Source organism: Aulonocara sp. 'chitande type north' Nkhata Bay, linkage group LG23, assembly GCF_057382095.1.
Source record: "Aulonocara sp. 'chitande type north' Nkhata Bay isolate Kocher_YH1m ecotype deep benthic linkage group LG23, A_spYH_male_GT1.1, whole genome shotgun sequence".
NCBI lineage: Eukaryota > Metazoa > Chordata > Actinopteri > Cichliformes > Cichlidae > Aulonocara > Aulonocara sp. 'chitande type north' Nkhata Bay.
The window spans coordinates 4,271,169-4,298,987 of record NC_141365.1 but is presented as its reverse complement, the minus strand read 5'-3'; the positions used below and the strand labels follow the sequence as shown (position 1 = coordinate 4,298,987).

The window sequence follows — 27,819 nt, the reverse complement described above, 5'->3', positions numbered from 1 at the left end:
GTCTCGAAAAGCGCTATATAAATGCAACCAATATTATTATTATGATGATTATTATGATTATTATGATTATTATGATTATTATGATTATTATGATTATTATTATTATTATTATTATTAACTAGTTAATGTAGAAATACTCACAGCAAAAAAACATGTTTTTAGCAGTGCTTTAAAAATAGGCTCCATTTGACTTTTTTTTCAATCTATTTAAAATCCAAAGGCATCTGGCACTGATAAAAAAGAAGTTCAAAGATATAAAGCACGGAAAAAAATCTAAGATTGAAACACAGGCACTTAAATTCTGTTCTTCTGTTGACCAAGCTATGCTGGGAACAGAGGCGAGATAAATATATATATATATATATATATATATATATATATATATATATATATATATATATATATATATATATATATATATATATATATATACATCAATTGTATTAGTCACGCCTGAGGGTCTCAGTTGGATCTCTGTGTTGTTTCATTTAAACTGTTCTCATCCATAAAAAGCTGAGAAACTATTGTCCTACACCAATGTCACAAAGACAAATTGTCCTACATTTACTTTATTGCACTTGGCTATAATGTGATTCTGATTCTCCTGGTGTGCTACTGGCAGTGAATCTGCCACATCAACATGCAATCTGTCCCCGGGAAGTCAATCCCTTCTTAATGACCAGCCTTTGGCAGCCTGAGCTCTCATTACTTTCATTCACAGCGCTCTAAGAGAGACATCACTTTTTAGATGTCAGTTTAATACAAATGCCCAGTCCAGTTTCTCATTAGGTATTAACATTTCAGATATACTGTCATTAAAAGGTGATTATATTCCATTATAATGGAGGTAACATCCAGGGCTGATCTCTGAGGTTGCAGCTTTAATAGGTATGGTGACCAATCAACTCTTCTGCTCATTGATTTCCTGGTTAGTCTCCACATCCTGAGTGGACATACAATACCCACAATCAATGTTTTTCCATGAGTGCAAGACTGAGAAGTGGCCTTCTTTCACCACATTTCTCAAAATATGCAAACACGTTTTGCAGTTTATTATCTCTGCCCGTGCGCTCACAAAGGTATTGTACTTGTTCTGTGCAGCTGGCCTCCTCAGCATCATTTATTTTCAAGGCTGACTGTGATTCCAATGTCGAACACTAGGTGATTTTTAACAAGTGTCAGACCTGATTTAAAAACCGATGCCTTGCAAACCTGAACCTCTCAGATTTTTTGGCAGGTTTTCTGTCACTTTTGGTGACTTCAGGAAGATGTGCAATGTGACGAAAAACCCAGCTGAGGTCAGTGTTTCTCCACTGGACGGCTCAGTGCGGACAGAGTGGCCACTGCCTAAAAATACTAGCTGCAAAAATGACTGTATTATTAATTAACACAAGTAGCGGCTACTCCTTTTGCAGGAGTTAGCGTGCTAACTCTAGCCTAGCAGTTCACCAGCTGCTTAAATCGGCTGCTGCCTGATGCCCAAACTGCACAATATCCTGCGTGTGTGAGAGAGCTTTGAATGTAACAAAGGGAAGCGGGACAGGGGCCCGGGGTGCGCAGCGTCCCCTTTAAGGCCGTTTTGGAATAATTAATGACGTCGCGCTGTAAACACGACTGACGCTCAGCTGCGTGGCCGAAGCATCCTCCGACCAAGAGCCCAAGACCTCTGTGTTTATTTCACGACGGGACTACTGGGAGGCATTGAAACAGCTGGGGTTCACCTCGTCTCTCATATGCAGTCTCCAAAACCAAGACGACGGTGCTGCATCTGTCCTGCTAAGTGCCATGGCTAGAAAAACGGACATCCCCACCTCTTACTATGGTGAGTCGGGTTGTCTTTGTTGTAGGAGATTTTCTTCTGCCTTTGTACCGTGTAACGTTATGACAGCAGGATATAACAATATCTTCTTTGGCCCGAGTCTTTATTATTAACCCTTTGCTGTGCGTTCAGGGACGGTAGCTAGCTTGCACTATCAGCTGCTAACTATTGTAGGGCTATTTAAAGGTTGGCGTGAAATACGCAGTAACGGTGTGACAACATTTCAAACGGATGTTGGCTCAAATAAGTAGAAGGACGTGTTTTCGAGTTTCGTTGCAGGATATGCTTCGAAAAGAATCCGTGCGTCTGGCTTTGATTAACTGCAGTGCTGTGATCTTTTGCCTTGCTTTGTTTACCAGGTGTAAAAGTGCCCACGGTAGGAGAATAGTCCCATCTCCACTTTCTGCTCCACTTATTATGTCGCCTTTGTTGTCAACGCCGATGTATTTATGCCCTATAACTGCTGTATACCATCATGACAACGGGACAGCTTTAGGGTTTTAGTGGGAGCTGCAGTTAGCCACCATTATCGATTAATCTGCACACAATTCTGTCGATTAATTGATCAATTTTTAGTTAGAGGGGAAAAAAATGCCCGTCGTTTTTTTTCTGATGCTCCAGATGATGTCATCAAATTGCTTTGTTTTGTCCTACACCATTCCAAAGCCAAAAGATGATCATGTTTTATGATAAAAGACCAACTAAGTAGCTAATTAGAGGCAGGGTCGTTATAAAATCATTTTATCATAATACTTAATGATATTTTAGTTGGAACAGTCAGATGATAATTCCTTCTAAAGCTTTTTATAAAGCTGACAGTGCATTCGTGTGACAGTCACCTAATGCATTCGTCATTTGAAGTTAACTAGTCCCCTGCTCACTCTGTGTAATCCTTTTAATCTCGATTAATATTCCCTGCTGTGATTTACAGGGACTTAAGCAAGGTAGGTCACCAGTGTCCACTCCTGAGAACTGTTTAGCCTATTTGACGTCCAACAACATTTGGGGTTTAAAATAAAATGTGCAGGAATAATTGAGGTGTAGTGTTTTTTTCATTGTTTCCTAATTTAGCATTCCAGATAATGTGTCTTACAGTAAAGGTTAACAGCAAGTTGTCCTTCTTCCGTAACAAAGGATATTTCTTCTCTCCCACTTGCATGTTTTTGCCCCTGCAGGCATATAATGGAATATATAATCCATGTGCAGATCCACTGTCCATTAACCCGCTTGAGTAATCATGTTGTTCATCAAAACAATATAATCCTTTATCAACACCAGATGCTACACAGACAGTAGAGTATTTTTTATGAAACAAAGAGTTCCCTAGCTAATACTATTTTTTCTCTCTATTGAATGATTGACCTTTTTTCCCCTCTCACAGATTTACTCCTTTTTTTAGCTGGTACTATTGGGCTACTGAAAAGCAAAGCTACGGTGTCACTGAAATCCAGACAAAGCTATCTGCCACAGTGATAGGCCAAATCTTTGGCCCTTTTATGTGAGAAATGTGAGAAAGAATCAAAGGTATACCAAAAGATATGTTTCAGTTATTCGGTTCAACCGCTGGGATGATGCAGAACTTAATTTGATAGATGATATGTCATTCTTATCGGTTTTCACACAGCCTTCTGCATTATTATCAAGTACACGTGCATTTTATCATGAATCGTTGATCAAATTGTACACAGTCACAATGCCCACAAAATAACTCAAAGTAGCACAGGCATTGTCAGGTCTGCTCCTGACAGCTTCTAATGGGGATAGCTGCTGTGTTTTCTTTTTTCTATTTTTTCCTCCCTATATTCTGCCCCTGTTTGTCCCCCAGACCTCATGACTCCAGCACTCTGCCAGTCAAGACTACAGCCTGTCAGCAGTAGTTGATTCTCAGTGCTCTCCACAGACATACAGCTCACCACTGGGAATGTCAGACTCCAGTCAGGTCCTGTTCACAATTTTAAGCTGGTACTTTGCAGCGCATCATAAACCTGACATGTGTAAAATGCCACGAGTAACAGGCTAACTGAAGCAAACACGTGTATAACTTGTAATGTATACATTATTAATGTACAGAATACGGTTGGCGTTTAGTGTACCTGCACTTATATTCTATTGCATTGATGAATTAGAAGGCAGCAATTAATTAGGGGATATAATTTAGCCTTAATAGCATGGAGTTATTGTGCCTCCCAGTGTTCAGGTCAGCTACTTTATGTTGTTGACTCCCCGGTGCTTTTATTCAAACGGCTAGCTTGGCAAAGGAGCAATGTAAAGGTTTTTGGGTTGTTTAAATTTAATACCAGAATACTGTACATCATGATATTGTTGAATTACACTGGAAAGTAAAGTTTCACACACTAAAACATCTGTTTTGTGGATCACAGCACATAGTGAGTAACCCTAAAAGTTCAAAAAGACTGATAAGGCTGAAGACCTTCATGATGACTCAATGATGAGCACTTCAGTTTATTTTACTAATGTCACACTGTTACCTACCCTAATATAAAGTTAAGCTGATTAATGATTGTATTTGTAAGAAAAAGAGCAACATAATGCATAGAGCCATAATATCCTTCACATTCAACTGTCCTATATTTGCTTAATAGTCAGATTCAAGTGTTCTCTTGAGGCCAGTTTATTATATAACATTTCTAACTATGTAGCAAGTGTTCACTGTACTGCTGAAATGTTCAGTCAGTCAGAAAAATAGGAGAGTAGCTCATAATCATTCTGTGACAGCTTTGTAAGTAACAGTATAGATATGAGTTCCATTCACCACAGAAAGTGTTGAGTCGGGCACACTGTTAATTAACAAATTTCTCGCATGGGCAGCTTCCCTAAACGCTGCATTTTTATACTGAGTCAATGCAGACTCTTGACAGGAAGCTGAGGGCAATGGTTTATAATCGAAACATTCACAGTATCTTCGTGTGAAATTGCAGTTGGAGAAGGTTGCGGCTGAATGGCCCATTTTGCACCCTAGACTAAGTGCTATTAAAGGCTTTTTAAGTGACACTATTCACTCCAAATACCTGTTTCAAATGAAGACTAATGCTCACCCTGCAGAGGATTTTGTTAGTATTTGTGGCATTTCTTCTCATTATTTTTAACAAGAGCATGTGCTTTTGTGTGCATTTTCTTAAGCAATAGCCATGCCAGTGCCTGAAATTTGAACTATATTATTCACACTTATGATAGGGTGTGTCAGTAAATATTTTCTGAGATTCATTTTTGCATAATACTGGATGGCCGTTCATTTGAGTCTGTGAAAAAGACATTTAGCAGAGAGGTTTTCGTGGGCAAAACGAGCAGAATTGAAATCTCCACTTAGCAGAACAAATATAGTCAGTGTTTATTTAGGACTAAAAGGATAAGTGACACTGAAAGTGACTTATGAAACACAACCCAAAGACCCATGCCAGGCACATAGTCTTGAGTTGTTTTAAGTCTTGGGTGATCAGTGGAACTAGAGAAGACTTGTGTGCCCGACAGCATGGCTACCTGTACTCAAACAATCCATGCATTTTCTGCCATTGATCCAGATTTGGATCACAGGGCAGCAGTCGCTCAGACCTCCCTATCCCGGGCCATCTCCTCTGGCTCATCGAGGCTTTCCAAGGTCAGCTGAGAGGGATAATCTCTGCAGTGTGGGCCTAGTTGCACGTGGTTAAAATGTCTTACCTAGGAGGTGTCCACAAGGCATCCTAGTCAGTTTACCGAACCACCTCATATGGTTCCTGCAGGAGTGCAGCTGTGGCACGAATACATCTGACGGTAACTAGAGTTAGTACTTCACACTTTTCTGAATGAGCATCAGTGTATTAAAGTGGGAGATGCTGATTCTCATCGCAGTTGCTTTAGTCTCAGCTGCAAACCACCTTAATTTATTCTGGCAGTCACTGCCTGATAAGGCAGAAGAATGACATCATCTGCAAAGAGAAGAAATGTGATCCTGAGGCCGCCAATGCAGAAACCTTTTGCCAATAGGCTCCACCTAGAAATTCTATACATAAAAGTTAAGAACTGATTGTGACCTACACCTGTTTTCGTACCTTGGCTCGTGTGATTAGGTAGAGGATCATTAGGGGGTCCATTGTCCATCTTGGGGGGGGGGGCACTCCCACAAGGCTTAAATCTCGGACTCTTCACCATTTGAACCTAGAACTGAAGAAGCTTCTTGGATGAGAGGTGAAATGTCTTCAAGCAACTTAAAGAAGTCCAGACGCTTTTCTTTCCAAGCTCCTTAGACCTCTTGCCCTTCCTGAGTTACCTGATTGTTTCCCAGAATTCCTTCTAGGATGACCGAAAATCTTGCTCCAAGGCCTCACCAAACTACTCCCACATCCCAGTTTTCTCTTCAGCTACTTCTATATGCAAATTCCACTTAGCTTGTCGGTAACCGTCAGCTGCCACAAGCCACCACAGCTCACTTGGACTCCATCTTCAGCTTGATGGCTCCCTTCACCTCTGCTGCCCACCATTTGGTTAAGGGGCCAACCACCTAGTGGCTGCTGCTCCTTACAGCAGTGTCGACAATGGACATGTGGACCATGGACCACTCTCTCTCAATGTCCCCAGCCTCCCTTGGAGAAGAGCTTTTGCAATTAGTATGCCTAAAAACAGAGAAGATGAGCAGAAAGTTATGCATTTGAGACAGTGAAGTCAGCAAATGTTTTTAAATGTTTGCATACAAGTGACTGAAGTTATTAAACTAATATCAATTAATTTGCTTTAATCACCTAATATATCAATGGACTAATTATTACAGTTCTACAAGCCAGGTGCTTGACATTTAACAACAGACTAAATTGACAGACCTGGATTTTATTTCTGCGAAGCATTTCGTCCCTTCGAGCTTCAGCAGTTTGCCAGCCTTTTATTTAAAAAAATATAGCAGTAGAAAAGAGTGCATATGATGACATTTTTTAATAGCAGTGTTACATCCTTCCTACTGTGCTGCTACTCCTAAAAGCGCAATTGCATCATGCTTCACATAAAACTTTAATGTGTAAAATGAGATGAGGCGCATAAACAGGAAAAAAAAAAACTCATCTCAATTAGTCATTCAATGATTACAGAAATCTTAAAATCTAATTTTCCTAAGTCATGCAAACAAGCCTGCCTAAAGGGTAGGATTATATGATTATTAGGATTATATATGGTAACTTTTTCCACATATACTAATTATCAGAGCTGATCAGTTCTGTTTTCGTTGTCTTTAAAGGCTAAGGCTGTTTTCATACATCACTACAGAGGCACTGTGAAAGAAAGAGTGGGTAATTGCAGGAGTTTGGCCTTTTTTATGTATGTAGAGTATGACACCCTAAATATGTGTTTTCTCACCTTGCATATTTGGATATTGAGATCTATCCTCTTAACTCTTAAGTCTTTATAAATCCTGACCTAAGCCAGTTGAGCATGTCACTAATCTACAGTAGCAGTTGCGAGTCTCATGTCACAGAAACCCAGGGCTGCCACTGACATGCCTGGAGCCTCCAGCAGAAGTAACCAAGGTCACAAAGATACAATACTGCTACTTTTCTGCTTGGAGCAGCAGGCCAAGCTGTCAGCATCTGACACTCAGATGCTGACACCCCTCTCGGGGGCTGAATCCCATCCCGTGTCCCACTATTCTCACTGCTTGAAAGGATGTCAGTTACCACTATGTGCCCAGTAAATGCTCTTCATTTACTAGTAGGAATTAACCCAGAGGACTAGCAAGTCAGATACTCCAAGTGCAGTTCTTGACCATCTGCTAAGATTTAAGAGGATCCCAAGGGACTCCAGTACATAAACCTAAACCAGAGCTTGAGATGTTGTTGTCTTGTTACAATGAGGAGAAAAGCACTTTAAAGGCTGTACTGTACTCCAAAGAGAGAAAGTACAAGAAAGGAAGAAATATGATTCTGTGCAGAAGAAAGGCAGAGAAAGAGGGTGAGATGATGCTACGTAGAGATTTGTCCATTTTTCTTTCCTTTTTTAAAAAACAAACAACACTAAGTCTTCTGATGTAACTGTTTGATTCTTTCAGAACAGATTATTGTGTTTTTGGCATGAAACTGTAGGAGACTTGCAAGTTAACGTTTGGCTTCGTGACCCTGTGTGATCCTACGTGTGCATTTCCTGATTCAACTATGAAACCTTGACAATAAACCTGTGCTTTACAGAAAATCCTGGTATCTCCTTTTATAGTTAATCCACCCAAGTAGGTCTGTTGCTACTGTGTCATGCAGAAGAAACCTGAATATGTGTAGCTTTTTAAATAAAGACTACAGGAAAACACAAAATCCCAAAGCCATATTACTGATGTTGCTTTCCTCTATGGATTGGCAAAAGCCAGTGCTTTGATCAAATATGAATGAATATACTGTACACAGCATTCAGACTTACAGACTATGCCTCCCCTGCCGAGCAACATCATTATGCTGAATTTTTAAAATTTCTGTTTTCTCTTTTTCTTTTTAACTACTGCTGGATCTAACACTCTAACCCAACGTAGCTCTGACAGAAGTGAAATCTCTCAGCACTTCACTCTCTCCGGCTCCTGGAAATGTGGATGAATACAGAGAGTGAAAACAACAAAAAAATAGTCCTTTCCAAATGGCTCCTTTGACCCAACCCATGCAGAGCACCTGCAGTGTTCGAGCTGTTTGCCTGACCACTGTATGAAAGAGGCCTGTGTTGGACAGTGGAGCCAGGGGACACTGGTGCCTGTGTCTGCCTGTGCTGATGTTGGATGTGTTTATGGCTACAAGCTGAGTAACCCTGGGAAGGGGAAGGGTGGAAACGGGTTAAGGGAAGTGAACAAGTTGTAGTCTGGAGGGTGTGTTATGCTGTACTCCGCAGTTAATATTTCCACCCATTTTATGTGTGGTAATCGATATATAATGTAGCGCAATAAATGTGCGTGTAATCTCTGAGCAAGTGACTCAAAGGAGGTAAGTCTGCAGGTTATTCTCCTAAATTTTGAAATGCACTGAAATGAACTGCTTCTCTGACTTTTCTCTGAAGTCCTTTCACTCCAGGGCAGTTGTTAGATCTGGTTTGCTTCCAGCACTGTCACTTTGAAGTTGATTTTCTGTAGTCAGTGTTAGCACATCCTGCACTTCAGAATCTGACAGTAAATATGGGCCTTGAAGGTCCCATATCATACCCCTTTTAACACATTAACGCAAGTCTCACATATCTCCAAAATGTGTCTTTCAAGCACAGATCATTCTTTCTTCCATCTCTCTATATGCTTTTTTTTGGTTCGCTGTTCCAGTGGGCTGTTGCAGTATCTGTAGCTTTAAATAATAATATTGGTTGCATTTATATAGCACTTTTCGAGACCCTCAAAGCACTTTGCAATTCCACTATTCATTCACACACTGGTGGAGGCAGCTACAGTTGTAACCACAGCTGCCCTGGGCCAGACTGACAGAGGCGAGGCTGCCATATCGCACCATCGGCCCCTCTGGCCAACACCAGTAGGCGGTAGGTGAAGTGTCTTGCCCAAGGACACAACGACCGAGACTGTCCGAGCCGGGGCTCGAACCGGCAACCTTTCAATTACAAGACGAACTGCCAACTCTTGAGCCACGATCGCCCGAAATCCAGCAGGGCTGCTGCTGCCTACACCCTTTCAGGAAGACGTATATGCGAGTACAGAGAACCAATGAGAGCAGCATTCACTTGTAGGGCTGGGCCATATCACACCGTTCACGGTAATACCGGTATAATTAGGGACGGGTACCGGTGTCCGGTGCCATGATGGCACCGGTTCTGACGTAAACGGTAGTAACCAGACCGAAAAGCAGCGCACATTTCGGTGCTTTATTTCGGTGCTTTTTTTTCCTGAGCTGTGATACACTTCTAGCCAATCATTTTACGTTTCCGAGGATAGTAGGCGGGTCCAGGTACGTACGTTCTTTTAGAGCAGAGCTACAGATTAAAAATGTCCAAGGCGAAGCGGTCAAAAGTCTGGCTGTACTTCACAGCAAAAGATGCAAACTCAGCAGCAACAAGTGCTTTAAGCTGATACTGTGATACTGTCAAAGGAGGTAACACCTCGAATCCGATGAAACACCTGGCGATGCATAGCGTTTTTTTTAAAAGCCCAGAAATGCGCCGTATTTGATAGCTTGCTGCGAGACCTCACACCGAGCACATCTACTGCGGGTGGGTTGCCTGTTATGCAACATCCCCCCAAAACACAAAGAGGAGAGTCCTGGCCCCTAGCCCTGCCAGTGTAGCAGAAATGATGAGGATGATGATGCAGCAGCAGCCGTTCTTCTCTGCGTGAGTAGCTTAATGTTGTTCGTGTGTAATTTACGTTGAGTAGGCTAACCACGTTATTACATGAATGCATGTAAGGTGAACTAGCAAACATCATCATAGCTACATGCGGCTGTCTTCTTGTTTGATGGCAGATACTCTCTTCACCCTGGCCAAAAAGGCTAAAATGACCAAAGAAAAAGTGGAAAACAGCTAAACATGAGAGGTTTTTGGACAAAGTTTGTGTTTTTTCCATTGTTTAAGCACTGCTTCCAGCCAAGAGTGATACCATTAGGGTTGCCAACCGTCCCTTAAAATACGGAATCGTCCCGTATTTCGAAACAAAAGTACACGTCCCGTATTGAGCTAATAAGGGACGCACTTTGTCCCGTAATACCGTGAGAATCAAAAGTGGCCTATAACTTTTAATGGAATTAACGCTTTGTTTGAAAACATAATTCCCAGCCCCTCTCCTGCTTTGTGACCAATGAGCTGACAGCACACTTATGACAATTCGAGTATGACAATTCAGATTACCGCTCATCTCATTGGTCGAGGAAAGGTCGCTTGCGGAGAAAATACCGGAAGGCAACAGATGACCACAACAAGAAGCATGGCCAACAGGGGAACAAACGCCAACACTGCGGTGCAAGTCTCGGACGACAGTACACCTAAAGCTGGGCAGACACTGTGCGATTTTTTTCAGTCGCGTTATTCAGCTCCTGCTCAAACTGCACGATTGGTTAGAAGTTGGTAGGTCACGATGCAGGTCTCACACTATATCGCCCGATGCTCTGATGCCTGACCTGAGTGCTCACACTGTGCCAACATAACATGAAGGTTATAACAGAAAATCTGTCGCGCTCTCTCTCTCCGTCTTACACTCACACAGACACACCACCATCAACTTTGCTAAACTGATAATGAAAAACACTCATCAGGCAGCTGTGATTGAGCAACAATGTAAATCCAACTATTTTCACGGTTGTTGTGGTCGTGATAATTTTGTGATGCCACATCGAAAAGGCTCGGATGAGCTTTCCAAAGTTCTACAAGTTGTGCCTCCATCGCTTGTGTCCAGATCACACGCTGCACAGCCGTGCTGCTCCATCTTTTACACCAACGTTTACGTGTTTGCGCGTGCGCAGTGTGAGCGGCTGTGGTGAGACCCTCACGAGCGATTGATTGATCGGGAGCTGGTCGTGAGGTGTTAATCACTTCTCGTTACCCCACGTATACTACACGACGCACGATGAAGGCCAAAATCGGTCCGATCACTCAAAAATCGGCTCAAAATGGGCCAAAAACCGCACAGTGTAAGCCCAGCATTAGAGCAGCAATGTTTGTTCCCCTCAGAGAAAGGGAAGAATGGGAAAAGGAAAACACCTGGCTGGAAAAAGTTAATATGGGCATGTGCAGTGAATATCAGCGCTATGTGGCCAGAAGTGTGATAATATAATTTATTTTGTGTAATAAACAACTGCAAGGATACATGAGTACAACAAATAGATGACTAATACATAAAAGTAATAAATAGATGAATAATGATGATGAGTTATGATGCGTAATCATGGGAACAAGCGGGTTTACAAACAGGAGCAGCTGATTAGCATTAGAAAAGCTGAAATAATACCTCAGCTGAAGCCAATTGTACTAAATGCACTAAATGTGCACTGTTACAAGAATGTTTTTCTTTCTATTGTTTTCTATTATTTTAAGTTAAGCAGGACAGAGTTAAAGAAAGATTTACTTATATTCTCAAAAGTTAAGCATGACAGGCTTCTGTTTAAGAAGGAGACCTGTTTTATTGTGTTAATGTTGTCATTTTGAGCTAAAAATAAATGGCTAAATGATCATTTGTTTCACATGTGTTCATATCACAAAGAATATGCATCTGCTTAAATCAAATTCAAGTCAAATGGTTAAAAAAATAATTTCACACACAAAAAAGAGCTAGAAAATTCACCACACTGGGAAGGGTGAAGACAACTGGGTCGCCCGGCTCTGGCCACGAGGTGTCCCTTATTTATTTTTCAGGGAGTTGGCAACCCTAGATACCATATATGCCCCACAGCTGCAGAAAAGGCTAACACTGTTATCTTTTTACAAAAAACAGCTGAACATGAGAGGTTTTTGGACCAATTTTGTGTTCTCCATTCTTTAAGCACCGGTTTGAGCACCAGCACCGTTTCAAAAGAACTGGTTTGGTACTGGTATCGGATAAAACCTAAACGATACCCATCCCTAGGTATAATGTTGGGCAACGATAAAAAAATGAAATATGGCGATAGAATATGGGTAAAACGCGCATGTTTTCATATGCACATGACGGAAAAAGCATGGCGGCGACGGAGAACGAGAAGGGCGAAAGCGGATCGTTAAATGAAACAGATGAACCAGAACTGGTTTGTAAAAGTGCTGCAGCTTCACTGGTGTGGAACTGGGGCCCGTTCTTCGTACGTCGCTTACTACATCCAAGATCAAATGACACATCCAAGATCAAATCATCGCGCTAACCGTGAGCTCGCTAATCCGGTTCCCCGAACACACCTGCTGTTGACGATTACTACAGCTGGACGCAGGAATGTGACATCACTGGGTGTCGTAAAAGGGGCTACGCATCGATAGTAGAAACATTGATCGGCAACCCGCTGATTGGTCGGCGAAAATGTCGAAGGGGCGTGCTCGGTATTTTCCGGCAGCAGAGCAAGAACTCATGAGTGAGGGATTACAGGAGTTTCAGAGTTTAATTAAAACGCAAGAGAACACTGCAAAGGCTGCAAAAGCAAGGAGAGAGGGCTGGCAGAAAGTTGCTGACAAATCAAACTCGTAGGTAATTTAATAATAATAATAATAATGGATTGGGTTTATATAGCGCTTTCCAAGGCACCCAAAGCGCTTTACGATACCACTATTCATTCACTCCCACATTCACACACTGGTGGAGGCAGCTACGGTTGTAGCCAGGCTGCCATATCGCGCCATCGGCCCCTCTGGCCAACACCAGTAGGCGGTAGGGTAGATCTATCATATGACACTATATTGTCCAATATCATATGGCATTATATTATATTATAATATGTTATATTATATCCCCTTTCACATTAGAGCCACAACAGGACCCACAAGAACATGGGAACAAGTAAAAGTGGAATACAGGAGTATTCTACAGAATGGTAATATTTATCTCTTAGATTGCTTTGCGTCTCTTGGCAAGGTAATACTGGCCTGTAATACTCTGTTAGTTTGTTCATAACAGCAACCAAGAAAAGGGCAGAGGAAAAAAAGACAGGTGGTGGTCCTGCACCCCCTCGTCAACAAGTTGGTTAAGTAAATAATACCCTCACGGGAATATCGATATCTCTCTATGAGCACACTGTCGCGCTGAGCTAAAGGATCCTGTCTATCCCGCAATATACGCTGAATTCTGAGGACTCTCCTTATCAATCTTGCACCTTCCGCAATGGGTTGCTCGCGTATACGGACAGGACATGGCTGCGACAGGCTTCCCAAATCCACCTTCGCTTTTATAGCCGTGGTCTCTCATCTTGATTACACGAAGTAATTTACAATTACTACTCTGAAATATGAATTACATCTGTAATAATCACATATATGTAATAGAATGTTAATAGTTCATTTCCCTTTTTTAGGAAATGACCTGTATGTATCTGTGTGACATCAATAAAAGGATCAAGTGCTGCATTGTCTTTAGTTACATTGATAATATTTATTTATGGTGAAACAGTGGAAAAATATCGCTGTTGCTTTCGTATAAATGAAGCGGACATACCTGCGTGGCCGCGATCTAATCCTGTTTACATAAAGTAAACCTGCTCCCGAGCAGGTTTACGCTTACGGCTCTGTTGCTATGACAGCAAGTCCCGGATGAGCTTCGGGGAACCGACTGATCCAGGATCACGCGAAATCGTCAACAATCTAATCCGGCTAACCTACTTAGCGAGGTACGAAGAACGGGCCCCTGGTTTAGCTTTCGTCCGTCAGATACACAACAAAGCACTATTTTTGGTAGCGCATGCTAGCGGGCCGTCGTTATTACCGTGTTGTTTGGAAAATACGGCGCACTTAAAATCAATCCTTTGATTTTTCTGAAAGTCGACAGAGCTCCTTATAATCCCGTGTGCCTTATGTATGAACTCTGGTTGTGTTTACTGACCTCGAAACAATTTTATGTGCACGGCGCTCGAAAATCTGTCGAATGTTTTAGTTCGACTTTGCGAAGCTACGAAGCCGCACCGCTTGATGGATTGTCGGAGCATTACGGCTATCGTAGGCGGAGCCTCGCGGAGTGATACGTACTGTGCTTCAACATAATGTTACTGTATTGTGTGTGTATAAGCTCTTTTTAAGTTTTGTGGATATTATACATGGTTACGCTGAGGATGTGTCGGCCAGTTTCCACTGGAAATGCCTTTTGGTTAAACTGTCAGCGAGGAATTTGCATTTGCACTGTTAATTTTTATATAACTTTAATGCACATAAAAAAACAGCTGCTTGTTTAAGTGAAAATACATTGATGGGGTTTTTTGCACTAATAAAGTTGTGGAGTTGTAAAGTATTTTGTCTCGTGTCAATTATATCGTCAGTTATATCGTTATCGCAAATTTTCAAATGTATATCGTGATAAATATTTTTGGTCATATCGCTCTGCTCTATTCACTTGACAGCACAGCAGCTGATCAGGAGTTAAGTCTGTTGCTTCTAACATTTTGTTTGAGAAGTTATTTTTAAATGTAAATACAGGATTTCAGCAGTGCAGTGCAGCGGCTTGAAAAAGATGTCTTGTGTCAGTGAACTAATACGTAGTTAATTGGCCACATCCAAGTCATTATTCTATGCTTGTTCCCTCCCAGAAGAAACAGGAAAATGTGCATATGAGAACAGCTTTATTAGAAATGGAGCTGTATTGAAATGCAGTATATGTGAGGACAGAGAGGAGAAGGGAAGAGGCAAACGGAGAGGAAAAGAGCTGACGAGTTAATACACCCAGTCCTTTGCTTATTGGTTTATATTGATCATGAAATTGTCCACAGATGTCCCTTAAAATTATATTTTTAGCATAGATCTGGCTTGTGTGCTTTCACTAAACAATAAACATGTTGTTGGGTTCGGAGTTGGCAGTGGTAGTCTGTTCTGCTCTGCCGCCTTGGTGAGTTTGATCTAGCAGGTAGAAATCCAGTTTTCCACCTCCTGCAGTTTCTGGTTAGAGTAGCTGTAGAAACTGGCAGCAGATTTTTACAGCTACCTTCGGTGGCTGCGGTCCAACATCATGGAGCTGGAGGTTCCAAGGTTCCAACAAGAGAATCTAGTAAGAGGTAGCTTAATGATTTCCAGGGCTCCCACAACAGCGTCCTGGGGGGGCCTGCTGGGACTAGCTGGTTAATGTGCCGGAGTTTTCAAAACAACATCAAGGAAATTCTGCTCGCAGTCGTGGTGTGCAGGTGAATAAATGTAAAAGAAAATGTTCAAATTAGTCACCAGATAGACCTGGTTAGTCCGTTCAATTATACTCTGGGAAACAGAGTGGGACATAAACAATGTTATGGTGGCTTGGGGTCAATAAAAAAGTGTATCAGGCAAGTTGATTGACCATCCACTGGCACTGACCACCAACCAAAGTCACCCGTGATAGAAACTGAGTGAAATAAAACATCAGTTTCCTAAAAAGTGTTTTGTTTCTTTTTTTCCTGGAGTCACTATTTCATTGTAGCCTAAATAACAAGACTTGCATGAATTATTCAGGCTATGCAGCATCTTTTTGTAATATATATGTTGATGACAAAAGAAACAATCATACAATAATCACAGGTGGAATATATGATATACCCACCACCCCTTCTTTCTGATACACATACAACAGGAGAAATCTTGGTAAAGTGAAAGAAAAGGTTTGTCTCAACTTGCGGGCTCGTTTCTGTTGTGCAATGAAAATAGTAGCGTGTAAAAGGCCAGTAAGAGTCCTCGTCACACTAGCTGTTCTACAAACCTAAACATGTAGGGAAAAGGATCTGCGTCCATCAACTGCTGAAACGTCTTTTATGAGAGAGCAAAAGTTGCTTGTATGCAGATATCCTGTTAATTTTATGATAATCGAAAGTGTTTAACTATTTTTTATGCATGTTCTCACACCTCCAAATGAATCCATAAATCCTATTGCTGTGGGAGACCAGCCAGGAATACAAGTGGAAATGTGGAGAGATGTTTCTGCCAAAGCCTTTGTCTGATCCTGATGTATAATTCTTCAGCCCATGAAGCCTTATTTTCTCAGAGCTTTCGATTACCACCATGATTGTTGGGCTGTGCATAAATCTTTCAGTCACAGAAGGACACGGTGGCATTATCTAACACTATGTCAATCGAGGAGACCAGCAGTTATGCAGCTAACAGCGACTCTAGCTGTCCCAGTGTAGCATGCCTGCCAGGCTTTTTCCGAACGTTTTTGACTACAGACCCCCCTTCAGTCTGACTACAGCCAGCAAACTCCACCAGACTCATCTCCTACACTGGCAGACTGCAGTGCAGGCTAAACAGCCGTTATCTAATGCAGAGTCTGCTGGTGGCCCAGCATCGCTGATGATTTTCAACACTTTCTCTTAACCCTTCGCTGAAATCTGATTTGAGGGTCGGAGAAAGGTACAACAGCCGGGTGGAAACACTCAGGCTCGTGTTGTGAGTCAGGAAAGCAGCTAAAGCTAAATTTAGCTCAGGCACATATTCCTTCTCCTCAGTGCTACTGTGTTAGAATGAAGAGGTGTGAGATTTTTTTTTAGTGTATCTAGATATTAGGTATTTATTTTAGATATGAGTGAACTGAATTGCTGAATATTTCTGCTATTGTAGAAATCGGGTTTTTAAGTTCCTGTTGCAGCATTGTTTTGGCAGTTTTGGGTTTTAACCAGTGCCAGACCACTTGGTCCCTCTGCTGTGAAAAACCTGGAAAAAACTGTGCCCCCTGACATTTATTGCACCACAATCTGTCTTCTCACCACTGACTCTCCTTGATCCCAGTGTGATTCAGCTCCACTCACCATATGGACTAACCTGTTTCCACCGCATTAGTTCCAGCACTGTGGAGACGGACTTTTGTAATATTAAAATAAAATCTGTATTCTTACTAATAGTTGCCTTGTCTAATAGTCTAATTGGTTGAAATATTATGTTAATGAGATGAAATGATGCTGTTATAGGGAAGTGTTTCCCCAAACAAAGATTTTACAGTTATATTAACGACCACCCAAATATATTTGTTGACCTACTTTAGCATTTTTCTTTTATTTCATCACATCCATTTGAAAGAGCAGCATCGTCTGCCTTAGGTTTACACTTGAACAAGCTTTTCAATGTTCATTGGCTGCTAACCAGCTAACTGGGCCCTTACTGTCTACAGTTTCTTCACAGGCAGACAAACAAGGTCGCCCTAGTATTCAGTATTCAGAGAATCAGACTGCACACTGCCTTATTCTTATCTGTATCTGTATCTTTGGGCTACACCCAACAGAACCTGCAGCAGGTGGTGAACGGGTTTATGTGGCTACCGAGAAAAACAAGGACTACTGGTGCACACGGCAGTCCACTGCAGTCTACCTGACTGTAGGTGCAGATAAAGAGGATTATAGTTGCTTCTCTCTTTGTCTGACATAAAGTACTTGGCAGCTAAATTATTTGTGGAGGATCTCATAGTATTGCCCTGTTGTTAGCGTTGATTATTTCAGCTTACCTGTTGTGTATCTGTTACACAATTTTAGCATTTCTGTGCTCTTTTGTCAACCTTACTGACTTCTGAGTTGAAAACAATAAGCTCAGCGTCGTCTTATTCAATAGAAGTGCGACAAAAGCTGCAAAGAGCATCTGGTTTTGTGACATTGTGTCCTTGGGTGAGGAATTCACACAATTAATCCAGAGCATCTACCATTTTTAGACCTAAAACACCACTCAAGTGAGTGACTTTCACTGATAGCCAAGCAGATGGCTGGAAACGGAAGTTTTTAACAGCAAGGACAAACGGAAAGGAAACATTTAAATTCTCGTGTCAAATGAAGTAGCATGAGGGGGACAGCTCGTAGCTTTTATTGCTTCTGTGACAAAGAAGCTGAAATTGTCATCATCACACCTACACACATTCGAAAGTACATCCTTTAAAACCTTTGATCTTCTTCTTTCCTCTCTACTATAGGTCTTTATCAGAATGGAAAAAAACACGGGACCCCTAAAACAGCTCTACCAGAGTTGTTTTTGTGTGCTCACAATACTGCGGTGATATCAGTGTTATATTTCCACTGATCCGTGAACAGTTGATGTGTTTGTTGCTTCATATAACTGAATGTTTCAGATAATATGGTCAAGAAAGACAGTGTGACACTTTCCTGATGCATTTGGTTCTTATTATTTTAAAAAGGCCAGTCTCACACAGTAGCCAGGCTGGTTGGGGTCGTTATACTTCAGATGCTGGTGTGGTTCACTGTCTCGTGCTGTGGACAGTGTTGGTCAAGTTACTTGAAAAAAGTAATCAGTAACTAATTACTGATTACTTCCCCAAAAAAGTAATCCCGTTACTTTACTGATTACTTATTTTCAAAAGTAATTAATTACTTAGTTACTTTTTAAAAACACGGTTTACAACCTGAATAGGTGATAAAGTGATAGATCTTTCAGCCCAATTCTACTTTTTCTGCATAATCCATCATACAAAATGTAATCAAATGGAAAAGTCTCTTTTTAAAACTTGTTTTATTAGTTTTAATCTTTTAACTTTATGCATCAAGCAAAGATTTAATTATATGCAACATTCTCTGACTGGAAGAAATTAGTTTAACATTTAAACCTATTTTCTGCACATTCCAGCTCATAAAATAAAATATTTTTTGTGTTTACACTCAGTCTTTCAAATAGATGCAAGTAAAACACAGCAGAAAATAAATAAAATCAAAGACTCAGCGGTCCTGTTGCTCTATTTTCACCTGTAAAGCAGGAGTGGGGTAGGCGGAGGTTTACCCTGGTGCAGGTGTGCCGCGGTCAGTGGAAGAATCCGCGAGTTTCTCTGTGAGTTTCCCATTACGTCGTAGCTACTCTGTGCTTGTTTGGAAGTTTAGGGTTTTTTTTCGCTGTAAAAAGAAGTTTTCTTCCCACGCACAGCGGACACTAATGTTTTTGTCACTTTTTATGGAATCAAACTCAAAGTAAGGTCAGTGCTTCCACGCTTTAAACGCTGCACGCTCATACTCTCTCTGCACTCGATATATGATCCACTGTTGATCTGCACACAGCTGTTGTCACTAACGTCGCACTCGCTTACGTCACTGTCGTGAGACATTCTCGCCAAAAAAATCACGGTTTTAGTAACGCAGTAACGCAGCGTTCCTACGGGAAAGTAACGGTAATCTAAATACCGTTTTTGCAATAGTAATCCCTTACTTTACTCGTTACTTGAAAAAAGTAATCAGATTACTGCCCATCTCTGGCTGTGGATGTCTTGCTGTACTACTATTTGATCTTCACTTGCGTGTGGTGCTATAAGCATTAAACGTGTGTGTATCATCCTTAATTGTAGCTCAAAGCCCAGCAGTTGCTACTTCAGTTATTGAGATCTGTGTCATGCCAAGTCTGCTGCCATCACAACTATACAGTCTATTTAAGCAACAGCTAGTGAAGTCATCCACTTCCTCTGTTTTACTCTCGTAGTCCAGTGGTTCAGACTAGTGCCTGATGTGCTCAGGGTGCATTTATCTCTCCCAACAGATATCTGCATATGAACATGTAGAATATTTTGGCAATTGACAAAATGTTTCATATTTGAAGCTTTCTGGTTTCTATTTGTAGTCTTGAGTAATGACCCAGTAATGTTCAGCAGGCTTTGGTTGCATGCAGGTATGCAGTCTCTCTGGAAAACAAAAGAGGGACCGTTTTTTCGACCCGTTATCTGATGAACCTTTCTTGTTATTTGTGTTTTTATGCTTCATCTACATACATAAATGACAAATGGTTCATTATTCGTGTGTAGCTTTTTTTGTTCACTTGCCGCAAGCCCATTTCTTTCCTCTTGGGTGAGGGTTTTGGCATTTCTGTCCTTCAGACTGCAGCACTTTAGTAAAAAATGGCCTGCATTTGTATAGCGCTTTTCTAGTCCCTAAGGACCCCAAAGCACTTCACACTACATTCAGTCATTCACCCATTCACACACACATTCACACACTGGCGATGGCAAGCTACATTGTAGCCACAGCTGCCCTGGGGCGCACTGACAGAGAGGAAGTAATGTGATTTTAAAGGACTCTGACTCATTTTACTGTCTTTCAGTGTGTTGTCATTATACGGCAATATTGGCTTTAGAAATCCCTCTTGTCACACCACATAGGAATAACACTACGCCAGACACTTTTTCAAGAGTGGTAAAACACTCACTTTGGGATCCGTAATGTAATCTGGCAGTTTGTGAGGAGCAGCTTCTGGGCTTTACTGAAAGACGGACGTGATACAGGTTGGTTAAAGATAAACTGAACATTTCATGAACAGTAGTAAACGGACTATAGAGGAATATGTAATTCTAAAAATGCACAAGTGTACACAGTCCACTGAAAGAAAGTTGAGCCAATGCTTTTGTTCATTTCACATTAACCTCTGCAGTAACTCATGCTCGATGGCAGAGATGAATTAACTTTGGCCTTCAATGTTCAGCTGGGCGCTCTCATTGTGTTAATTTTTTGTTTTTTGATGTTAGGTTTCTGTTAAGTCACTTCCTGTTTTATTTTGTAACTCTTCACCTGCTTATACTTTTGATAATTTTACTTCCTGTTTTGACCCGTTTGTGATTGTTTGCCCCGTCGTCATTACTCTCCTTGTTAAGCTTTCTAGCTGTGTGCTTGTGCTTATCCTCTTGTTTTCTAGTTTATCCTGTTTATTGTTTCATTTGTTATTTGTGTTTTCTTGGATTTTCTCATCTTGTGACTTTTTTTGTTTGTTATTTTGGAACTTTTCTTCAGACTTTATTGGCCCAACGCAAAAGCTTTACACCATATGTGTCGCATGCTCGGCCCAGTGAGTTGCACCAACACCCTGGACATCTTGCCTTTTTGTCTGCCACTGTATTGTTTACCTTCTTTGACTTCTTCTCTGCAAATAATTAAAGACTTTATTTCGATTTCACTGTCTGTGTCCTGCGTTCTTCAGCCGCGATTGTTCCAGTTTTTCAGGTAAAAAGCCACATCAGACGAAAGCGATTATCTTGATGTTATACTTACAGGGAGCACATTTTAGGCCTAAGGTTTGTATTTTCGCCTGATAATAGAACTAGCATTTAATGCAAACATGCATTCCCTTTCCTTTTTTCATTTAAGTGATGAATGCAGGTTTTTTTCAACAGTAATGACAAATAAATAAGAGCTACAGAAAATGCAGTAACTTACTTTCTGTGCTCTAACGGTTGAGTTCCCTTGTTCAGGAGAGCAGAAAGCACGCTATACTTTGCAGTTTGATTACTAAAATGCAACATTACTATACAGTAAATGTTTTTAACCAAACAAAATCAAACTGACAATGCTCTTTGTAGAGATGTATTGATTTCTGGTCTTTTTAGTGGATACGAACATGATTTTTTTTGTGTGTGAATTTTTTTTTTGGGGGGGGGGGGGGAGGCGGTTGTGGGTGTTCTAAAATAGTACAGTACATTAAGAACAGGCTGAATAATATGTATTTGCTATGTACAGTGTACTCATTCCTCACACTTTCAGAAGCAAAACTGGCTCATACGTCTGGACAGGATCAGCCTGGGAAAAAGGCAGATGGGAAATAGGCCCACTCGTGATGCCCCTAAGTCTGCCCCAGCTGCTTACAGATATTGCACTCCATGTGTGATGATTAATAGGTCCTCAGCAACACGTCATAATTAGTTTCAGGGTGCAGGCTACTTATAGACCAAAGAAGCAACCGATGATAAATGCAGTTGCATCTGTTTCACATACAAGTCAGAGTACGGGTGACAAATAGTGCTGCAACTGTGCTTCAGTTTCAAGTTGGGTCAAATGGGGAAGCCTCAGTATGACCCAAATAAGATGCTAGGATTAAGACTCGTTAAGATGATTTATTATACTTCCCTGTTCATATTGTTTTGGCCTTTACTGTAGTGCTGCCTTACTGTACTGCTCCCACTCTGCCAGATTTGCTAGGAAACTTGCACTGTGAAATGACCTAGTTAGTTGGTGCTGACCGTTTGAATGCCACAGCAGGTGAACATTTTCATCGCCTGTGCTGTAATAAAGTGTTTTCACAGATTTTTAGCAAAATGATCCTGCTCTTGTAATGTTTCTTTTTGCTCTACATTTTTGCTCAAAAGCAGAAGCGTCATAAAAATGGTCATCTGACTTAAAGAATATTTTGTCTGTTTTGCTGTGGCATTATCTCTGTGCACTGTTTGCTAACTCTGTCAATGAATAGCTGCTTCGTTTGATCGCTCCACAGTATTGTTACTAATTTGTCTGCACTGTTTTTTGTCTTATAGGTGAACCTCGCAAGTTTGACCCGAACTTCAGAGGGCCTGTTCAGAACAGGTACTCAGCATCCTCAGACTACTGTGTAAAATACATTTACAGACACACTTTGAGACATTGTAACATCACCCTCATTCGATAGTTTATAACAAGAAGCTAATTTTTATTCACCTGGATTGTGTAAGACTGGAAACAGAAGACACCGATACAACTTTTTAGTGTAATATGCATTTTTTTTATTTTGATGAACTGACCTTCCAAACATCTGACTTCTTACATGTGTATTGAGTTTGCTCACTGTATCATTTTTTTGGCGCACACTGCTGTTTGAGGCTGACAGATTGATTATTTGTCATGCTACATTAATAAAGACTGAGGCCTGAGTGCTGGCAGATCTCTACACTCCACCACACAGATCAATGGCCATAAGTCAAGCTGGTGGCTCGAGTTAACCCAATGACACACATTAGCAGCCAGCCAGACACACACGAAACAGATGTACACACAAGAGATTTCATGATAACGAGTACTCTGTCTCCAGGCTGTAACAAAATGTCCACATTACTAAGTGTTAGCATTATACAACAATGCACCGAGGCTCTTATTTACTTTTTTCAGCTAGCAAAGTGATAGCAAATACTGAGCTTGACACTGCTTATATCTGTAGTAGCCACTGTCTGACAAATTACATGTGTGCGGAAAAAATAAGTGTTCCCTATGATTCAGTAGCTTGCACAACCACCTTTAGCAGCAGTAAGTTGGAGTATTTGTTTTGTCAGACTTTATCGGTTTCTCACATCATTGTGGATCATTTAGACCTGCTCTTCTTTACAGTTTGAAGGCATTTGTTTATGCACAACTTTCTTAAGCTCCTGCCATAACATTTCAGTTAGGTTGAGGTCTGGACTTTGACCGGGCCAGTGTGACACCTTGATTCTTTGCTCTTCAGTCATTCTGTTGCAGATTTTCTGTTGTGCTTGGGATGATTGTACGGTGGCCCTGAGAGGCCAAACGGACTGCAACTTAAGAAAACACCAGCAATAAGAAAAACGCTGCAAAAGCACACAAAACACAAAGGAAATAGTAAAAAACAAAACAGAAAAAGGAAAAACAGATTTCCAAAAGCACAAGGGAAGTGTTTCTGGGGAGACAATAACCCGACGAACCAAAACATGCTAGGTAAGTGTGTTTTAATCTCATAGGCTAACACACTTATCTCTCATCTTTTCTTTCCTCACAAAACCAATAGATCCTCCACTTCTTTTAAGTGTTTCCCAGCGCATTTCTTAGCATATTTTGGTTCCTGCAACTGGTCCGTCAGGTTATTGTCTCCCCAGAAACACTTCCCTTGTGCTTTTGGAAATCTTTTTCTCCTATTTCCGTTGTGTTTTGTGTGCTTTTGCAGCGTTTTTCTTATTGCTGGTGTTTTCTTAAGTTGCAGTCGGTTTGGCCTCTCAGGGCCACCGTATGATTGTCCTGCTACGTGACCGAGTTTCAGCCAAGTGTTAGTCACTGGACAGATGGACAGCTTCACTTTTGACTCTAGAATACTCTGATATACAATGGAAGTTGACTCAATCAAAACAAGCCTAAACCGCCATGCTGATAGTTGGTTTTAGTGCTGAGATGTTATGTTTGGGTTTTGCCAAATGTCCAAAAGACGTTGTTCCAGAAATCTAATAGGTAATTTAGATGCAACTTAGCAAACCTAAGCTATACTGCCATGTATTTTGTAGAGAGAATAGGTTTTCTCCTGGCAGCTCTTCCAAACAAGCCATACTTATCCAGTCTTTTTTCTAATTGTACTGTCAAGAGCTGCTAATAAGCTTCTGCTAATGCTTGTAGAGTCTGAGATGTAGCTCTTGGGGTTTTTTGGGGGGGTGGGTTGCAATTTCTCTGAGCACAGTCTGATGTTGAGGTGAAATTAGTGGCAACTGTCTTGAATGTGTTCCATTGTACAGGAAGAATCATAGACTTGAAATTGTTTGGACATGTCCTTCCAAAATAATGGGCAGCAGCGGTAGCCACTTTAAGGTCATTGCTGACACTTTCCTTCTTGACATTGTGTTTATATTAACTTCAAAATCCAGACCTGAAAAATTCTAAAACGTCTGTTTTTATAGAGGCGGTCACGCTTGCTGGTGAACTGACATTTGATATTTAATATACTATTTAAATTTTCACATAGAGCTTCTGCGTTTTTGTTAACTATTCATCAGAATCTCAGCTAAAAGCTCACAAAACCATTTCAACAACATCAAACAGCTAAAACAGCTAACAATTAAAGAGCAGGTAAACATCCCCCGTTTACCCGACAGCACGGACAAAAGCCGACATCTGACAGATTCAGAAACTGCAAGTTTCGTCACTTTCATTCCAGAGTTCACTGAACCAGCAGCAAAAGAAGACGAAAACTATGCTTCATGTTTGAAAGACATTGTCATGAATTCCCTCTTACTTTTGCTGTCTTATTTCCTGCATAGCTCTATCACTCAGTGTGCTTTGAGACCAGATTTACATCAGAAATCTCTATTTTCTGCATTATTCGTTAGCTTATTACGCACCAGTCTACCATTTTTACCACCTGTTTTTCCCCCAAAAGTGACTCTGACAAGAAAGCCTAATTTCTGCTATTGAATACCAAAGAAATGTTGACTTTCACAAATTATGCCAAATTTTGCAAAGCTGTGTTTCTAATAAAGCCTGAGCAACTTTCTCTGCTTCATTTCAGCAGCATCAAGCTTTGTCCATATGTTGATTCATATTGTTATAAGACAATTATTTTTTGATCTGCCGCAGCACATTTTCAAGGGTGTCATGTGCTATAAAAGACCAGACCAGGAAAAACTCCTTTATATTTTTCTGTTTTATCCTCAGTTAGTTTGACACAGTGGCATCTGCTGTGATGCTTACACCTGTGATGAAGTGCTAGCTTTATTTTGACACCAAGATATTTTACACAGAGTTTGTAATTGCAGAGAAAAAGTCAGGTCACGTTGGGCATGTCATTTTAAAGCAAGACGCTTTAAAGTGTGGGGGGGGGCCTTTACGGGTTAAGTAAATAAAAATGTAATTTGTTGTTATTCATCAGAGGTTGTACTTACTTGATTATATAACCTGCAAGAACAAGATTCTTTTTATTACGTCCTGATACATAAACATGTAAAAAGGCCATACTTTCTTCTTCACGTGGCTGTAAATCTGATGAAAAAGATTTGATATTAGTAGTATCTTTATCCTTCCTCAACCTGATAAATTAGATTGTAAGAAAACGTTTTTTTATTACAATGACAGGTGGGATTTTGCAATGAAGCAAAACTCCTTGAGGGTGTCACTGTAGGCTTTTCTTGAATTAGTCATTTTCAGAGATAATGTAGGTTTTTACTTCTTTTATGTCCAACGTCAGACTGGCACGCTGCTGCGGAGGCATGTTCCAGTTCTCCTGTGCCTCTTTATCCCACCCTCTCCAGCCCATTTCTCCGCTACTGGTGGGTGAAGGCACCAAGGATACTTTGATGTTTCTGTGGCCCAAAGGCTTTTCTTAATGAGAACTGGAAGAGAACCAACTCTGTGGTCGCCTTGTTTTCATGTAAGCTCAAAGCCTAAATGAAGTAACCATATCTGTTGATTGAGCAGTCCTCTGCAAGCTACACAGGAGTGGGCTTGCTGTAGTGCTAATTTTATTTGCCTATAAGAGTCAAAGATCCAGTCATTGTCACATCTCCACCACTCTAATGTAGTCCTTTCTATAATTACCCCTTCAATAAGTGTGCCGTTAAACTTTGCTTCTGATTCTTTCTCTTCGCCCTTAACTGGGCCTAATGTTTGTCAGGAATACTGTTCACTTGGAAATTTGTCCCTAATGGCTCTCATGACCATGTGAAATATCCCTTTTGTGTGAAGATCTGCCCTCCTTCCTGTAAATGTCTGTTACAAAGGAGGGACAGTCTGGCAGATTCACACCACAATGGCACCCACGCTATTCTGTGGCACTTCTGCCATCTGTGTCACCTTGGCTCCTGCAGAGTATCAGCCTTGCAAATATAATACTGACACAAAAGTTTCCCGTAGCACTGACAAAGGTTCCAGTACTGACTTTTTTTCTTGCTAAGCAGTACTGCGTGCAAACAGAGTCCACAAGCAGAGAAAAGTGTTGGTTCGTGTGAACGTATGTGTAAGAGGCATCTGAAGAGAGCTAAAGCTTGGGATTGAGCCCAGTTTGGAAGCCAAATAGATTTTGTTTAATTATGTTTTCCTGAGATAAGAGAACGAAGCAGAATTGTTTTCACTCTGCTCACTTTGTCAGCTTCCCTTAAACACTGACCGTAGCACGTTTCAAGGGTCGCTTTCTTTTAGCGCCGAGTCGCTGTGTTTGCACTGTGTCCTTCTTTGTTTTTTTAATTGCAGTTGTTTCCATATGAGGGGAATGAAAATCACAACAGACCTACAGTAACAGTCAGTGTGACGATGAAGCGATTTCAGCTTAAGACTCCCAGCCCTCATATCTTCCCAGTTCATCAAACAGGATGTGTGACTGAGTGACAGCTAACTTATTTACCAGCTGGAGGATAGAGAGGGATTCAATAATTGCCATAGCAACACTGACAGCTCTTTTTTGAATTAAATGAAACGATACTCTCTTGCCTCCCTTTGTTAATAACATGCACAATCTCAGCAACTGTTTTGCTGGTAGTGTAGCAGGTTGTCTGTGTACACCGCATACCCACTGTCAGTGTAAAACTGCCGCTGTGTTCACTTGGGAGAACTGTGCCCACTTCAGTTGCCTTTGTTCCTCTCTTATCTCCAAAAAATAATTGCAGTGCTTCCAGAAAATGGTTTACACCTCAAAATATTTCACAAGTGCCAAGTGTCTATTTAAATCATCAGATAAATCTCTCAGTCAAGTCACTCTCTGAATTCATTGTCTCATCTATAAAATGCCAGAAAATTGTTACAAATTGTAACAGTTTCTATCACTCCATAATCAAAGTATTGATCTTGGATGTGAAACCAGATACGGTAAAGCCATCTTTAAAAGCACGTCCAGGTTTTGAGTGGCTAAATCACGTTTTGTGTTCGCAATTATCTGCAGTCTTAGTGCAGGTCAGATCAAAGAGATGATAATAAAGTTGTTTTAAAACCGCAAACAATGAGTATAGGCTGCCTTGCTGGGACAGAAGAGATTTCCTGCCCTCTGTTTTCAGCAAGCTACCACCGCTGCTAAGACAGATTGCGAGCTTTACCGCA

General features: G+C 41.0%; 1 protein-coding gene across 3 annotated transcripts in view; it reads left to right on the top strand.

Moving 5' to 3' along the window:
* Positions 1-1,560: 1,560 nt before the first annotated feature.
* slc44a5b (solute carrier family 44 member 5b) overlaps positions 1,561-27,819 on the top strand; it is a 58,847-nt gene continuing 32,588 nt past the window's right edge. For 2 of the 3 annotated variants that reach the window (XM_086283895.1, XM_086283894.1), the window contains exons 1-2: positions 1,568-1,822; positions 22,584-22,632. In XM_086283895.1, coding sequence (XP_086140021.1) covers positions 1,820-1,822; positions 22,584-22,632 — 52 coding nt within the window. In that variant the 5' untranslated portion in view covers positions 1,568-1,819. Of the gene's footprint in view, positions 1,823-22,583; positions 22,633-27,819 lie in introns of all 3 variants that reach the window. The other variant, XR_015127264.1, reaches the window with a different exon arrangement.